The 17,500-nt window shown below is 44.8% G+C and overlaps 2 protein-coding genes across 4 annotated transcripts in view; both read right to left on the minus strand.

Moving 5' to 3' along the window:
• Positions 1 to 5,421: 5,421 nt before the first annotated feature.
• On the minus strand, positions 5,422 to 7,369 carry LOC118946506. The gene is made up of 2 exons (XM_036971587.1): positions 7,321 to 7,369; positions 5,422 to 7,286 (listed from the first exon to the last, which is right to left on the minus strand). Exon 2 carries the CDS (start codon positions 7,202 to 7,204, stop codon positions 6,044 to 6,046), a length of 1,161 nt encoding a protein of 386 aa, XP_036827482.1. The 5' UTR covers positions 7,205 to 7,286; positions 7,321 to 7,369; the 3' UTR covers positions 5,422 to 6,043.
• A 56-nt stretch (positions 7,370 to 7,425) lies between these two features.
• The window catches only part of LOC110489368 (synaptotagmin-like protein 1), a 10,251-nt gene continuing 176 nt past the window's right edge, over positions 7,426 to 17,500 (minus strand). For 2 of the 3 annotated variants that reach the window (XM_036971625.1, XM_036971626.1), the window contains exons 2-13: positions 16,691 to 16,814; positions 15,358 to 15,506; positions 15,137 to 15,233; positions 14,865 to 15,012; positions 14,591 to 14,689; positions 14,207 to 14,373; positions 13,993 to 14,095; positions 10,996 to 11,157; positions 10,551 to 10,629; positions 10,339 to 10,438; positions 8,736 to 8,941; positions 7,426 to 8,640 (exon numbers count right to left, since the gene is read on the minus strand). In XM_036971625.1, the coding sequence (XP_036827520.1) occupies positions 8,498 to 8,640; positions 8,736 to 8,941; positions 10,339 to 10,438; positions 10,551 to 10,629; positions 10,996 to 11,157; positions 13,993 to 14,095; positions 14,207 to 14,373; positions 14,591 to 14,689; positions 14,865 to 15,012; positions 15,137 to 15,233; positions 15,358 to 15,506; positions 16,691 to 16,809 (1,572 nt within the window). In that variant the 5' untranslated portion in view covers positions 16,810 to 16,814 and the 3' untranslated portion in view covers positions 7,426 to 8,497. The remainder of the gene's footprint in view (positions 8,641 to 8,735; positions 8,942 to 10,338; positions 10,439 to 10,550; positions 10,630 to 10,995; positions 11,158 to 13,992; positions 14,096 to 14,206; positions 14,374 to 14,590; positions 14,690 to 14,864; positions 15,013 to 15,136; positions 15,234 to 15,357; positions 15,507 to 16,690; positions 16,815 to 17,500) is intronic. The other variant, XM_036971628.1, reaches the window with a different exon arrangement.

Genomic DNA, 17,500 nt, shown 5'->3' on the forward strand with positions numbered 1-17,500 from the left:
TATTAGTGAGAGCTTTGCAATAGCGGTGACTCATCTGAGGTTGATTCGTTGACAGAGCCCCAACACGAAGGCTACGGAGGTATTTTATAGCAAAGATCCACCCCCTAGTCGACATAACAAACCACCGATATTAGGAACGGTTCACAAAGTGAGACTTTATAAATGAGAAAGGAGTATCCCGTAGCCAGATAGCATTCACTATAAATTAGCGTTCAGTTTAGCCCCTAAGACGAGGTTCCTATCTCGTTCCTGTTACTCCTAGCACAAAAACAGCAACTCGACCAATGGCATAAATCAATTGTCAACTCCAGACACTACCACACACATCCCCCAAAGCCAAAGGAGGGAGTGACTGGCACACAGACATTGTGGAAACCAGTAATTGGTTCCCCATTAATCACGCCATCCCTTCACATGGTTTAAGAATAGGTAAAGACACATTCACATATGAAGACAATGTTCCCCCCTGTTCTCTTCTCTTTCTGATATTCTGCATAGCACCAGGGACATGTGAAAGACAAGCCTGACCTCTCCCCTCTCTGGGCCCCAGGTGACTGAGCCCCAGGTGACTGAGCCCCAGGTGACTGAGCCCCAGGTGACTGAGCCCCAGGTGACTGAGCCCCAGGTGACTGAGCCCCAGCTGAGGGAAGAAATGCAACTGCCAACACCAGAGTCCAAAGGGATACATTCTAATGACAAATATATCACATAAGCATATCATGCAGATAAAAGCTTCCCACAATACGTTGGGTGAATTTTGGCCCATTCCTCCTGACAGAGCTGGTGTAACTGAGTCAGGTTTGTAGGCCTCCTTGCTTGCACATGCTTTTTCAGTTCTGCCCACAAATTGAGGTCAGGGCTTTGTGATGGCCACTCCAATACCTTGACTTTGTTGTCCTTAAGCCATTTTGCCACAACTTTGGAAGTATGCTTGGGGTCATTGTCCATTTGGAAGACCCATTTGCGTCCAAGCTTTAACTTCCTGACTGATGTCTTGAGATGTTGCTTCAATATATCCACATAATTTTGCTACCTCATGATGCCATCTATTTTGTGAAGTGCACAAGTCCCTCCTGCAGCAAAGCACACCCACAACATGATGCTGCCACCTCCATGCTTCACGGTTTGGATGGTGTTCTTCAGCATGCAAGCATCACCCTTTTTTCTCCAAACATAACGATGGTCATTATGGCAAAATGGCAAAACAGTTCGATTTTTGTGTCATCAGACCAGAAGACATTGCTCCAAAAAGTATGATCTTTGTCCCCATGTGCAGTTGCAAACCGTAGTCAGGCTTTTTTATGGCGGTTTTGGAGCAGTGGCTTCTTCCTTGCTGAGCGGCCTTTCAGGTTAAAGGACTCGTTTTACTGTGGATATAGATAATTGTGTACCTGTTTCCTCCAGCATCTTCACCAAGGTCCTTTGCTGTTGTTCTGGGATTGATTTGCACTTTTCACACCAAAGTACGTTCTTCTCTAGACGACAGAAAGCGTCTCCTTTCTGAGTTGTGTGACGGCTGTGTGGTCCCATGGTGTTTATACTTGCGTATAATTGTTTGTACAGATGAACGTGGTACCGTCAGGCGTTTGTAAATTGCTCCCAAGGATGAACCAGACTTCTGGAGGTCTACAATTTCTATTCTGAGGTCTTGGCTGATTTATTTAGATTTTCCCATGATGTCAAGCAAAGAGGCACTGAGTTTGAAGGTAGGCCTTGAAATACATCCACAGGTACACCTTCAATTGACTAAAATTATGACAATTAGCATATTAGAAGCTTCTAAAGCCATGACATAATTTTCTGGAATTTTCCAAGCTGTTTAAAGGCACAGTCAACTTAGTGTATGTAAACTTCTGACCCACTGGAATTGTGATACAATAAATTAAGTGAAATAATCTGTTTGTAAACAACTGTTGGAAAAATGACTTGTGTCATGCACAAAGTAGATGTCCTAACCGACTTGCCAAAACTATAGTTTGTTAACAAGAAATTTGTGGAGTTGTTGAAAAACAAGTTTTAATGACTCCAACCTAAGTGTATGTAAACTAGTTTTAATGACTCCAACCTAAGTGTATGTAAACTAGTTTTAATGACTCCAACCTAAGTGTATGTAAACTAGTTTTAATGACTCCAACCTAAGTGTATGTAAACTAGTTAATGACTCCAACCTAAGTGTATGTAAACTAGTTTTAATGACTCCAACCTAAGTGTATGTAAACTTACGACATCAACTGTACATCTTGATGGGGCAAAAAAACATTGTATGTATTATAGATGCATGCCAGCAAAGCCACTACACAAATCAACAAAAAACAAGATTAATTGTACTATAACGGTGCCAAACGGTGCCCACAAACTGTTAGGGCCAACATAAATCTGTCCCAACAGCAGAGTCCCAACAGCAGAGTCCCAACACCTTACCACTGCTACACCTGGCTATCAGTGGAGCCTTGTCTGGCAGCGAAACAATTAATCCAGCCTCATTTACTGCCTTTTAAAAGAACATAGCTGATCAGAGGCAATCTGTAATTTCCATTAAGTAAATAATGAGCAAGCTACTTTATAAAACTACTTTTGAAATGTACAGCGGCAGAATTCAGAACATTTGGCGGCCTTAGTGTTCTCCCTGTACATCAAGTCAGAACCGTAGGATAAATAATGGGGGGCATATGAGCAGACAATGAAAGCTCTTACAATATTCAATGATTACATCTCTCTAAAACAGGCTATAGGCTAATTAAGAGGGGAAAAGGGAGCAAATTATTAGCGTGATGCACATGGGCTACTAACAGCTTACTACACAACTTACACTTAGTAACGTTATTACTTTCTAAGCTACAGTATACATATCTCCCTGTCATATTCCATCAATTATCCAGCAGCATACAATACATTTTTTAGACTCAAGTTGTTCTGCTGTGCTCACTTCCTTCTAAACCACTCATTGTTGAATTTGCCATTTCTATCTTGTTGTGTAACGTTTATGTCCAATGGCCGATGAGCACCGATACGGTTTATTTGTAATTTCTCTTCTTAATTTCTCTTCATGTTTTTTTTTTTATTTTTATTTTACCTTTATTTAACCAGGCAAGTCAGTTAAGAACAAATTCTTATTTTCAATGACGGCCTGGGAACAGTGGGTTAACTGCCTGTTCAGGGGCAGAACGACAGATTTGTACCTTGTCAGCTCGGGGGTTTGAACTCGCAACTTTCCGGTTACTAGTCCAACGCTCTAACCACTAGGCTACCCTGCCGCCCCATGTGACAAGGATTGAACAGGATTTGCCAGTAGATTTTGGACTTGATTCATGATGTTGACCGCTGGCTAAGATTTTGAAAGTATGACGTTGACATGATCCGTCCAATCAAAGCTACTGTAGATATATCGTGATTTGACGTCCTTTTATCCGTGACCAATGACCTTGACCCTTCTTAGATGGGTACCTTTTCGAGGTCTCCCCTTACACGTCGCGGGGACAGAGTTTCCCCATGTGTGACAGAACACTGAGCTATTCACGGACCAAAAATAATCAGCACGTAGCAGGTAAATTGTGGGCCCACCTGCCCTAAATGACACACAGTGTGTGCGCAAGTCTAATCGCGTTTCCATAAAATGTTTGGGTTACGTTATTGGTGGATTTAAGTTTCCGATTAAAATGCAGTAATTTACCAGTTTGCAATCTTCCACGTGGATGTGATGTTCAGATGCTCATGAACAATACCTTTAGTTTATTTCCATATAGTAGGTCTAATGTTTTCTATGTTTGTACTTGGTGTATATCTGAGCTCCTTGTCTGTCAGTGTTTGGTGTCTCTGAGCTCCTTGTCTGTCAGTGTTTGGTGTCTCTCTGAGCTCCATGTCTGTCAGTGTTTGGTGTCTCTCTGAGCTCCTTGTCTGTCAGTGTTTGGTGTCTCTGAGCTCCTTGTCTGTCAGTGTTTGGTGTCTCTCTGAGCTCCATGTCTGTCAGTGTTTGGTGTCTCTCTGAGCTCCTTGTCTGTCAGTGTTTGGTGTCTCTCTGAGCTCCTTGTCTGACAGTGTTTGGTGTCTCTCTGAGCTTCATGTCTGTCAGTGTTTGGTGTCTCTCTGAGCTCCATGTCTGTCAGTGTTTGGTGTCTCTCTGAGCTCCTTGTCCGTCAGTGTTTGGTGTCTCTGAGTTTTGTCCTTCACCTGTACAACCTTTACACTGTGAATAAACAGGACACTATTTACACCTGATCCTGCTGCCTCCTGCTACTCACAGCTCTTTAAGAATGCTTCAACTGGGAGGCTAATCATATGTGTTCCTTCAGTCAGTATTGAATTTACTCTCGTCTCCAAAAGTCAATGGCCATTACACAATCTCCTCTTCTTCTTCCTCCGTCAACATGAAATCTACAGAATGAAACAAACTCTCCTGTTTATGACGTTAACCTTCAGAGGCAGAGGGAGAACGAGGGAGAGTCCAACCCGAGTCCCTTGAGGCTCAGTTGTTAGAGCCTGAGGTTTGTAATGTTGACAGTTTGATTCCAATGGAGGGGATGTACTCACTTCTGAACGCTGCTCCAGCTAAGAGTCTGTTAAATAAGTACTACTAACGCAGACAACTCACTTCTGAACGCTGCTCCAGCTAAGAGTCTGTTAAATAAGTAAAGGACTACTAACGCAGACAACTCACTTCTGAACGCTGCTCCAGCTAAGAGTGTCTTTTAAATAAGTAAAGGACTACTAACGCAGACAACTCATATCTGAGACGAGCAAACACACATTTAAGTTGAACACTGCGTATTTCTAATCCAGTTGGACGTAAAAGAAGAATATGAAATGTAAAACAAGGGATGTTATTTAGACTCTGGGCCCTATGCCCCGTCTGGCTCTACACCAGGCGAACTAGACCTTCTCATTACATTTTGTCAAAATCAGTCATCATTTGGGAAGGCATGTCTCGATCATTCCACATCATTTTAAATGTCAAAAAAAACTAAATAACTGATGTTTGGAAAATTGAGATAGTTGGAGAAAGCAGGAAAACTATTTAAGTTTATCATCTGGACACTGACAGACATGGAGCTCAGAGAGACACCAAACACACATTGTATTTATTCTACATTGGTCAGGTGTGTTAGGACTGGAAACACTTAATAGTATCAGAAAACCCAAACCGCCATCCCTTTCATACGAAAGACAAAGACTCGGGGGGAAAAAAGCATAAAATAACATTTAGTCCAGCATTTGGACATCAAATACCTTGGACAAACACACGTGCATTGTGGGAGATGGTCTTCAGAAGCGTAACAGTCAGCCCAGTGTTCAGACACCGTGATTGACACCCATGGCATTTGAAATGCAATTTCCGTCTGTTGATATTTAGCTAATTGTATTGCATTAGAAGCAGTTGTAGTGATATTTGTGGGTTATTGAAGGGAGAACACACACACACAGGTATGATGATGGAAATGTTCCTGTTTATTTCTCAATTATCCACCAATCATCCTCCATCTGTCTGTCAGCGGTTACAATACTGAAGGAGAGTAGAAACATTATCTCTGTGTGTGTGTGTGTGTGTGTGTTCTGAAAACAGACTCTGAAATCAGCTGTCCAACAGGGCCATCTGCTGGTAGTGGTGTGCAGGCTTTAGCTCTAGCCCTGCTCTAACACAAGTTATTCAACCAATCAGCTGCTCACCAGGACCATGCTTTTTACAAGCAGGTGTGTTAATAGTTTGGCTGGAGCAATATCTCCCAGTAATTAATCATTATCAGGAGAAGGGGTTGGCTAAGCTTTCCAAACAACTGTTACAAACAACTGTTTAACCACAGAACTACAACTCTATAACCACAACTCTATAACCACAGAACTACAACTCTATAACCACAGAACTACAACTCTATAACCACAGAACACCTGTTTTAACTTTGTGCTAAATGAGTGTTCCAGTACAAATGAGAATCCATTAAGAAAGTCATATACCGCAATGTGTGAAATCTTGGGAATAATACGAGGTTTGAATATTCAATCAAAAGAATTTAATGAATGAATAACATATTTACATACGTCAATGTAAGAGCTAGTGAGTGTGATACACCATGAACCCAGACAGTATGACCACAGTGATACAACATGAACCCAGACAGTATGACCACAGTGATACACCATGAACCCAGACAGTATGACCACAGTGATACACCATGAACCCAGACAGTATGACCACAGTGATACAACATGAACCCAGACAGTATGACCACAGTGATACACCATGAACCCAGACAGTATGACCAGTGATACAACATGAACCCAGACAGTATGACCACAGTGATACACCATGAACCCAGACAGTATGACCACAGTGATACAACATGAACCCAGACAGTATGACCACAGTGATACACCATGAACCCAGACAGTATGACCACAGTGATACACCATGAACCCAGACAGTATGACCACAGTGATACAACATGAACCCAGACAGTATGACCACAGTGATACAACATGAACCCAGACAGTGTGACCACAGTGATACAACATGAACCCAGACAGTGTGACCACAGTGATACAACATGAACCCAGACAGTGTGACCACAGTGATACACCATGAACCCAGACAGTATGACCAGTGATACAACATGAACCCAGACAGTATGACCACAGTGATACACCATGAACCCAGACAGTATGACCACAGTGATACAACATGAACCCAGACAGTATGACCACAGTGATACACCATGAACCCAGACAGTATGACCACAGTGATACAACATGAACCCAGACAGTATGACCACAGTGATACAACATGAACCCAGACAGTATGACCAGTGATACACCATGAACCCAGACAGTATGACCACAGTGATACAACATGAACCCAGACAGTATGACCAGTGATACAACATGAACCCAGACAGTATGACCACAGTGATACAACATGAACCCAGACAGTATGACCACAGTGATACAACATGAACCCAGACAGTATGACCACAGTGATACAACATGAACCCAGACAGTATGACCAGTGATACAACATGAACCCAGACAGTATGACCAGTGATACACCATGAACCCAGACAGTATGACCAGTGATACAACATGAACCCAGACAGTATGACCACAGTGATACAACATGAACCCAGACAGTATGACCACAGTGATACAACATGAACCCAGACAGTATGACCACAGTGATACAACATGAACCCAGACAGTATGACCAGTGATACAACATGAACCCAGACAGTATGACCAGTGATACACCATGAACCCAGACAGTATGACCAGTGATACAACATGAACCCAGACAGTATGACCACAGTGATACAACGTGAACCCAGACAGTATGACCACAGTAAAGCTTCCAAACAAAAAGACTGGTTGGAAGCTTTCCTGCCTGTCCCCTTATTTCCCCCTTGTCCCCCTCTTTCCCCCCTGTCCCCCCTGTCCCCCACTTTCCCCCCTGTCCCCACAATCTCACCATCCCTTATTTTCTCTCTCCATTCCAGCAGTGGCTTGACCAATCTTTTAATAATTCACTCACTTAGTGCCCACTCTGAAACCACAATCTATTTGACTATAAGTCACTTAGAAAAATAACACTAATGTAACTGGAACAGAGACAGTGCAGACATTAACAATACTCTTTAAAGTGACTATGACTTATTAGTCCCATTGAGAACAGGGTGGAAGGAAGAGAGAGACAGAGAGACAGAGAGACAGAGAGACAGAGAGACAGAGAGACAGAGAGACAGAGAGACAGAGAGAGAGAAGTTGATACATTCTTTCATTCAGTAGTTTTAACATATGAATGGCACTCTGATCAAGAGTCTTTGTTAACTAACATCCAGTCATGTGTAATTTACCCTTCCCAGTTTCCTCTGTCTAGTTCCTTATTGTTGTGTAAGTCAACAGACTGGTCATTAAGGGATTAATAAACCCCTAGCTAGGCTTGTGGAAGTATAGCAGACCATATCCTCATCCAAACCACAGCCCCAACTTAAATACATTTGTTTCAACTGGAATAAACTGGGTCTGAAAACCAAAACGACAGATGGTCTACTCACCTATTTCATTTTCTCTTCACAAACTTTTTGAAAACTAGACCCAGCCAATCTCTACCGTAGGCAACAAAACCCAGAATACACCAACAGCAGACTACTACCCAGAATACACCAACAGCAGCAAACTACCCAGAATACACCAACAGCAAACTACTACCCAGAATACACCAACAAACTACCCAGAATACACCAACAGCAGCATACTACCCAGAATACACTAACAGCAAACTACTACCCAGAATACACCAACAGCAGCATACTACCCAGAATACACCAACAGCAAACTACTACCCAGAATACACCAACAAACTACCCAGAATACACCAACAGCAAACTACTACCCAGAATACACCAACAAACTACCCAGAATACACCAACAGCAGCATACTACCCAGAATACACCAACAGCAGCATACTGCCCAGAATACACCAAAAGCAGCATACTACCCAGAATACACCAAGTGTTAATTCTGGCGGTTAACCAGGTTAGTTCTGATAGGTAGTGTAGTATCTATCCAGTGACTAGGGTTCAGGATCATGGAGGTCCACATAGTGACTTCCTCCTCTGTTGAATCCATCCAACACACTGCCGCCCCGTAGCTCAGACCTGTAACACACACACACACACGCCATGTTACAGTGGCATCTGTGCATACATAGTGCGTATCTATGTGTGTCTGTGTGTGTTAGTTTGAATCTCACCTGTCCCAGGGCTGAGTCTGACCCCTCCCAGCAGGTGTGTTTTTATCCCTTCGCGGTGCCAGACAGTCAGCTCTGTGCAGGCCTCCCTCAGGTCGGCAGGTTTGAACCCTTCGTACACCATGGTGTGGTTGTAGATTGGACTGACTGACCGCTTGACCACGCGCGTCTTCTGACCGCTCGACCGGCCGGCGTCCGGCAGCACGTAGCTTTGGATCAAAGTTAAGAGTACAGTTTTTATAGACGTTCCACTAAAAACAGTCCTGTCCCACTAACGCCAGTCTCTGAAATACAGGCGTTGAGGTCTGCCACACTGCTGGTATTCCTACGTCTGACCTCTGAACCCTGTGGTTCTCAAACTGTGGGGCACACCCCCTGGGGTTGCACGAGGGGTCTCTCAATTCAATTCAAGGGGCTTTATTGGCATGGGAAACATATGTTTACGTATGTTTATGTTTATGTAGATAATAAAAAGTGAAACAATCTATAAAAAAAAATCAAGGAATTGAGTCCAGCTTGCAACTTACTCTAGAATGTTGTAATAGTAGAATGTACAAGGTGACATTACTAAACTGGGTTGTAATAGTAGAATGTACAAGGTGACATTACTAAACTGGGTTGTAATAGTAGAATGTACAGGGTGACATTACTAAACTGGGTTGTAATAGTAGAATGTACAAGGTGACATTACTAAACTGGGTTGTAATAGTAGAATGTACAAGGTGACATTACTAAACTGGGTTGTAATAGTAGAATGTACAAGGTGACATTACTAAACTGGGTAGTAATAGTAGAATGTACAAGGTGACATTACTAAACTGGGTTGTAATAGTAGAATGTACAAGGTGACATTACTAAACTGGGTAGTAATAGTAGAATGTACAAGGTGACATTACTAAACTGGGTTGTAATAGTAGAATGTACAAGGTGACATTACTAAACTGGGTTGTAATAGTAGAATGTACAAGGTGACATTACTAAACTGGGTTGTAATAGTAGAATGTACAGGGTGACATTACTAAACTGGGTTGTAATAGTAGAATGTACAGGGTGACATTACTAAACTGGGTTGTAATAGTAGAATGTACAAGGTGACATTACTAAACTGGGTTGTAATAGTAGAATGTACAAGGTGACATTACTAAACTGGGTTGTAATAGTAGAATACACAAGGTGACATTACTAAACTGGGTAGTAATAGTAGAATGTACAAGGTGACATTACTAAACTGGGTAGTACATCATCAGTTCCTCGTCTTGTCAGTCATTACATAACTTAGAGAACAATTTATAACTTGTCAGAAATGTCCAGATCAACTAACGTTTCTCAGCCACTCAAATATCACCTGAAATAAACATTAGAAATGGTCAAATGTATAGAATTACAAGAACATTAGCTTTACTGAAACACTTTCTCTGCACCCCATGACAAAATGTGTAGAATTGTGGGAAATAATCTTTAAAATCAGCAAACTGTTGTCTCCCCCATCAAGAGGGGTGTGAACAGTGCTAGAAATAGACGTGGCACGGGATGTTAGACGGGATGTTTCCCAATGCTGGAAGTGGGGCCTGTGTGAATAAGTTAGGGAACACCTTCTCTAACCCACCTCTCGACGAAGGAGTCGATGGCGCCACCTTTGGTGGAGAGAAGACCCTGCGCCTGCCGCAGCCAAATGTGTATCTCCCCAGATGGAGGAAGACCTCCACCTACACACACACACACACACACACACACACACAGATGAGACAGAGAGAAAGGAAATGACGTCTGTGTGTGGCTTGACGTCTGTGGGTGACGTGCGTAGTGAGCTCAGCTCACCCTCAGATCCTGCTGGGGTGAACTTGATAGAGAGCATGATGTTTCCTCGACTACTGATAGACTCTGGACTACACTGCAACTGAGAGAGAGAGAGAGAGAGAGAGAGAGAGAGAGAGAGAGAGACAGGGAGAGAGAGAGACAGGGAGAAAGAAGAGCGAGAGAGAGAGAGGGAGAAAGAAGAGAGAGAGAGAGACAGAGGTGAAAGGAGCGAGAGAGGGAAAGAGAGAGGGAGATTGAAGAGAGGAGCACTCAGGTTAGAAAAGCTCGTTGAAATTCTCAGCACCTCTCCTCCTGTTAAGACTACACACAATGTAGGACTTACTGCATGCTGTGGTGTGTGAATGTGCATGTGCGTGTGTGGGTGTAGGTGTTTGATGTATGCGTGTTTGGGTGTTTGTGTGTCTGTATGTACACGTTTGCTCGCACGTGTGTGTATTGGTCCTACCCGTGGCTGTAGTTTGTACCAGTCAGGGTCTGTGTGTGTCCAGTCCCAGTGAGCCAGCTCCAGCTCTACCTCTCCTAGGAACAGGTTTCTACCCAGGGAGGCAGCGTGCCACACAGACAGGTTCAGAGTCCTGCCACGCACCTCTGACACGCTGATCTTATACTGGAAAACACAAACAACGTTAACACACACATCATTCATATCAAAATGTATTAGTCACATGCACCGAATACAATGAAATGCTTACTTATTAAGCAACAACGCAGTTAAGAATATTATATATATATATATATACTGCTCAAAAAAATAAAGGGAACACTTAAACAACACAATGTAACTCCAAGTCAATCACACTTCTGTGAAATCAAACTGTCCACTTAGGAAGCAACACTGATTGACAATAAATTTCACATGCTGTTGTGCAAATGGAATAGACAACAGGTGGAAATTATAGGCAATTAGCAAGACACCCCCAATAAAGGAGTGGTTCTGCAGGTGGTGACCACAGACCACTTCTCAGTTCCTATGCTTCCTGGCTGATGTTTTGGTCACTTTTGAATGCTGGCGGTGCTTTCACTCTCGTGGTAGCATGAGATGGAGTCTACAACCCACACAAGTGGCTCAGGTAGTGCAGCTCATCCAGGATGGCACATCAATGCGAGCTGTGGCAAGAAGGTTTGCTGTGTCTGTCAGCGTAGTGTCCAGAGTATGGAGGCACTACCAGGAGACAGGCCAGTACATCAGGAGACGTGGAGGAGGCCGTAGGAGGGCAACAACCCAGCAGCAGGACCGCTACCTCCGAACTTTGTGCAAGGAGGAGCAGGAGGAGCACTGCCAAAGCCCTGCAAAATGACCTCCAGCAGGCCACAAATGTGCATGTGTCTGCTCAAACGGTCAGAAACAGGGTGGTATGAGGGCCCGACGTCCACAGGTGGGGGTTGTGCTTACAGCCCAACACCGTGCAGGACGTTTGGCATTTGCCAGAGAACACCAAGATTGGCAAATTCGCAACTGGCGCCCTGTGCTCTTCACAGATGAAAGCAGGTTCACACTGAGCACGTGACAGACGTGACAGAGTCTGGAGACGCCGTGGAGAACGTTCTGCTGCCTGCAACATCCTCCAGCATGACTGGTTTGGCGGTGGGTCAGTCATGGTGTGGGGTGGCATTTCTTTGGGGGGACGCACAGCCCTCCATGTGCTCGCCAGAGGTAGCCTGACTGCCATTAGGTACCGAGATGAGATCCTCAGACCCCTTGTGAGACCATATGCTGGTGCGGTTGGCGCTGGGTTCCTCCTAATGCAAGACAATGCTAGACCTCATGTGGCTGGAGTGTGTCAGCAGTTCCTGCAAGAGGAAGGCATTGATGCTATGGACTGGCCCGCCCGTTCCCCAGACCTGAATCCAATTGAGCACATCTGGGACATCATGTCTCGCTCCATCCACCAACGCCACGTTGCACCACAGACTGTCCAGGAGTTGGCGGATGCTTTAGTCCAGGTCTGGGAGGAGATCCCTCAGGAGACCATCCGCCACCTCATCAGGAGCATGCTCAGGCGTTGTAGGGAGGTCATACAGGCACGTGGAGGCCACACACACTACTGAGCCTCATTTTTACTTGTTTAAAGGACATTACATCAAAGTTGGATCAGCCTGTAGTGTGGTTTTCCACTTTAATTTTGACTGTGACTCCAAATCCAGACCTCCATAGGTTGATACATTTGATTTCCATTGATCATTTTTGTGTGATTTTGTTGTCAGCACATTCAACTATGTAAAGAAAAAAGTATTTAATAAGAATATTTCATTCATTCAGATCTGGGATGTGTTATTTTAGTGTTCCCTTCATTTTTTTGAGCAGTGTGTATATATATATATATATGAGTAAGAGTAAGAAATAAAAGTAACAAGTTAATTAAAGAGCAGCAGTAAAATAACAATAGCGAGACTACACACAGGGGGGGGGGGGGGGGGGGGGGTGTTTAGCGGTCTTATGGCTTGAGGGTAGAAGCTGTTTAGAAGCCTCTTGGACCTGGACTTCCGGTACCGCTTGCCGTGCGGTAGCAGAGAGAACAGTCTATGACTAGGGTGGCTGGAGTTCTTTGACAATTTTTAGGGTCTTCCTCTGACACCGCCTGGTATAGAGGTCCTGGATGGCAGGAAGCTTGGCCCCAGTGATGTACTGGGCTGTACGCACTACCCTCTGTAGTGCCTTGCGGTCAGAGGCCGAGCAGTTGCCATTACCAGGCAGTGATGTAACCAGTCAGGATGCTCTCGATGGTGCAGCTGTAAAACCTTTTGAGGATCCGAGGACCCATGCCAAATCTTTTCAGTCTCCTGAGGGGGAATAGGTGTTGTCGTGCCCTCTTCACGACTGTCTTAATGTGCTAGGACCATGTTATAATTGCACATTATAATGAGAGAGACAGGAATGAGACAGACCAGAGAGACAGACAGGCAGAGAGAGGAGAGACATGAGAGAGACAGACCAGAGAGACAGGCAGGCAGAGGAGAGACAGAGATACAGGAATGAGACAGACAGGCAGAGAGAGGAGAGACATGAGAGAGGCAGACCAGAGAGACAGGCAGGCAGAGGAGATACATGAGAGATACAGGAATGAGACAGACCAGAGAGACAGACAGGCAGAGAGAGGAGAGACATGAGAGAGACAGACAGGCAGGCAGAGAGAGGAGAGACATGAGAGAGACAGACCAGAGAGACAGGCAGGCAGAGAGAGGAGAGACATGAGAGAGACAGACCAGAGAGACAGGCAGGCAGACAGGCAGAGAGAGAAGAGACATGAGAGATACAGGAATGAGACAGACCAGAGAGACAGACAGGCAGAGAGAGGAGAGACATGAGAGACAGGCAGGCAGAGAGAGGAGAGACATGAGAGAGACAGACCAAAGAGACAGACAGGCAGAGAGAGGAGAGACATGACAGAATCCGAGGGAAATAAATGGAGAAACAAAACGAGAGATGTGTGGCTGCTCTCACTTTTAGTGTCTGGTCAAAGACTGGGTTGAGGGTCTTTCTCTTTACTGTTGTTTTCTTCTTACTGTGAGACGACTTATCAGGCAGGAGATAGGCCTTTGCGTACCTAACACACACACACACACACACACACACACACACACACGCTTCTTAAACGGATAGTTCCCAAAAATTATCCCAGTCAGCATCCTCGAAATACCAACCCTACTTTACTTACGGGTCGGAGTGGTTCTTGCGTGCAGCAACCAGGCCTTCACAACGACACACTTTGACCTGTAGCTCCTCCCTCTGAGTGTCATAGTCCAATGAGAACAGGACACGCCCCTTCACCTCCACCGCCCCAAATTCCCCAGAACTGAACAGACTCATCATACTGCCACTTAGCTACACAGAGAGAACACACACACAAACACACAGAGAGAACACACACAAACACACAGAGAGAATACACACAAACACACAGAGAGAATACACACAAACACACAGAGAGAATACACACAAACACAGAATATACACACAGTTGATCAAAATAATCCCACTTAGCTGAAGGAACACCTTGAGTATGTATGTGTGTGTGTGTGTCTGTGTGTGTGTGTCTCACTGTGTAGTTAGACTGTAGACTTAGAGTGCTGATGGAGAGCCCAGGCCTTAGAAGCGTCAGATCAGCTTCTGTCACGACACTGGACACAGAGTCTGTATCCTACACACACACCACACACACACACACACACACACACACACACACACACACTGTCAGCATGTTTCTAGAGCAATACTATGAGGGAGGGAGGAAAACTACCTTTCCACAACTAGACTGACAATCCTCCATCTACACACTGAATTATCCAGCTAATGAACACATACACACGACTAACCTGTGGGTTTGGGCTCCTGGGTCTGGGTCTGGGTCTGGGTTTGGGCTCCTGGGTCTGGGTCTGGGTCTGGGCTCCTGGGTCTGGGTCTGGGTTTGGGCTCCTGGGTCTGGGTCTGGGTCTGGGTCTGGCTGTAGGTGGACTCCTGTAACTGAGATAAACATGTTTTAAAAAACGACATCCATTAAAACTGTACATACCAGTCCTTCTCCAAGAGAAACATTCCCTAGCCACTACTATACCATCCGAACCCTCTGTATTAGAAATGCCTTCACCTTCTCTTGTCGTCCTCTATCTGAGAGCTGGGGTCGTTGTTGTTAGTGGGAGGAGCATCTTCTGTCTGCCCTTTAAACACCCCACTCACAGACAAATCTGCCAATCAATCAATCAATCAATCAACCAACCAATACCAGATGGCCTCCTACACTTGGTTATTCTTGGTGTGTGTGTGAGAGAGTGAGAGAGTGAGTGAGTGAGTGAGTGAGTGTGGTCTGACCTGTTCTTGGCTTCCTGCCTCGTATGGATGCCTGTACGATGTCAACGCCATCCTTTGTGTCTCGGTAACGCTTGCTCCTCTCCTCATGAAACCACGCCCCCGACAGCAACCTCAGACGCACTGGGTTCGCCTCTTTCTGCTGCAGGGTCCTGAGGGTTTAACATCATGTTTCACTATTGTACCAATTATTGCAATGACTGTGATATGTGTTTGTTTTCCCTATGAAAAGAGCATCTAGGGGCCTCCCAAGTGGCGCAGCAGTCTAAGGCGTCACTACAGACCTGGGTTCAATCCCGGGTTGTATCACAACCGTGATCGGGAGTCCCATAGAGTGGCACAGAATTGGCCCAGCATCGTCCGGGCTAGGGAAGGGTTTGGCAGAGGGGGGGGCTTTACTTGGCTCATCGCGCTCTAGCGACTCCTTGTGGCGGGCCGGGCAACTGCAGGATGACCGTGGTTGTCAGGTGAACTTTGTTTCCTCCGACACATTGGTGCAGCTGGCTTCCGGTTTAAATCGGCAGGTGCTAAGGAGTGGTGTCACCTTGGCGGTGTCGGTTTGGCGGTGTCGGTTTGGTGGTGTCACCTTGGCGGTGTCGGTTTGGTGGTGTCGGTTTGGTGGTGTCACCTTGGCGGTGTCGGTTTGGTGGTGTCGGTTTGGAGGTGTCGGTTTGGCGGTGTCGGTTTGGCGGTGTCGGTTTGGCAGTGTCGACACATGACTCGACCTTTGCCTCTCCCGAAGCCCGTTGGGGAATTGCAGCGATGAGACAAGATCGAAACAAGATCGAAATTGTGGAGAGAAAGGGGGTAAAATATAAGCAAAATTAAAATGTAAATAAAGAGCATCTGATACGGCAAAAAATTTTAAGTAAAACAATGTTTTAGTTATTTGAATCAGGTGTGTTAGTGCTGGGCTGGAACAAACACCTGCACCAACACCAACATTAACAACATTAACATACCTCTATAAAAAAATAAAAACTTAAATGAATTAATTAATTTGGGTGGCAGGTAGCCTAGCGGTTAGAGTGTTGGGCCAATAACCGGAAGGTTGCAAGTTCAAACCCCCAAGCTGACAAGGTACAAATCTGTCATTCTGCCCCTGAACAAGGCAGTTAACCCACTGTTCCCCTGAACAAGGCAGTTAACCCACTGTTCCCCTGAACAAGGCAGTTAACCCACTGTTCCCCTGAACAGGCAGTTAACCCACTTTTCTTACGACGTCACTGAAAATAAGAATATGTTCTTAACTGACTTGCCTAGTTAAATTTTTTTTAAATCAGTCAACATGATGCTCATCAGAGACCTAAAGGGTTAGATAATAATCACCTCTGACCTTACACGCCCCTCATCAAGGCAACGCAGATTCGAGTCCCTTAGTAACACTTCCAAGATGGATGTCTGCTCTGCCTCTGAGAGGTGACTCAAATCCAACAACTCCCCTTCTCCCTCCATCACCTCTGAGAGAGACACAGACAGACAGTGAATGCTACAGCATTACATGGTCAAATACAAAGTACTAGTCCCTGCTTAACACAGGGATCAGTTTATCAGTTGGTACTTCCTCTTAAAATGAGGCCAGTATTAGATCTCTAATCCCTACTGTGTGTGTGTGTGTGTGTGTGTGTGTGTGTGTGTGTGTGTGTGTAAACGGTGGTCTCACCTGTGCTTAGTGCATGCCGCTCAGAGCTTCCGTTTGGTTTGTGAGGTTTGTTTGGCAAATAGGGGTGTGTTATCATTAACCCAAAAAGTTGTTTTGCAACAAAAACTAGCATTTCTATTAGACAGATTGAGGTAGGTCCCGCCCTGTTTGCTCGACCGCTAGTTTTTGTTGCAAAACGTTTTGCAACTGTTTGGAGTAGGAATACACTCCAAGATACAGAGCACAACATCCGCGGCGCGCGAGATTTCCACCATAACAAAACATCCCCAACGATCTGACTGATGAGACAAGATATAATAACATATTTTGAAATGCTTTAACTTTTAACTGAAAAGCCTGTTAGTCACCAGTGACCTCGGTAAACACCTTCTAAAGCAAACATGCAGAAATAGCCTACACTGACGCACGCACAGCGCGAAAGACTTGCACCTGTCACAACTTGCTAATAAACTCGAATGAAACGAGTACAAATTAAATGTCATA

Source organism: Oncorhynchus mykiss, chromosome 32, assembly GCF_013265735.2.
Source record: "Oncorhynchus mykiss isolate Arlee chromosome 32, USDA_OmykA_1.1, whole genome shotgun sequence".
In the NCBI taxonomy this organism is placed as follows: Eukaryota; Metazoa; Chordata; class Actinopteri; order Salmoniformes; family Salmonidae; genus Oncorhynchus; species Oncorhynchus mykiss.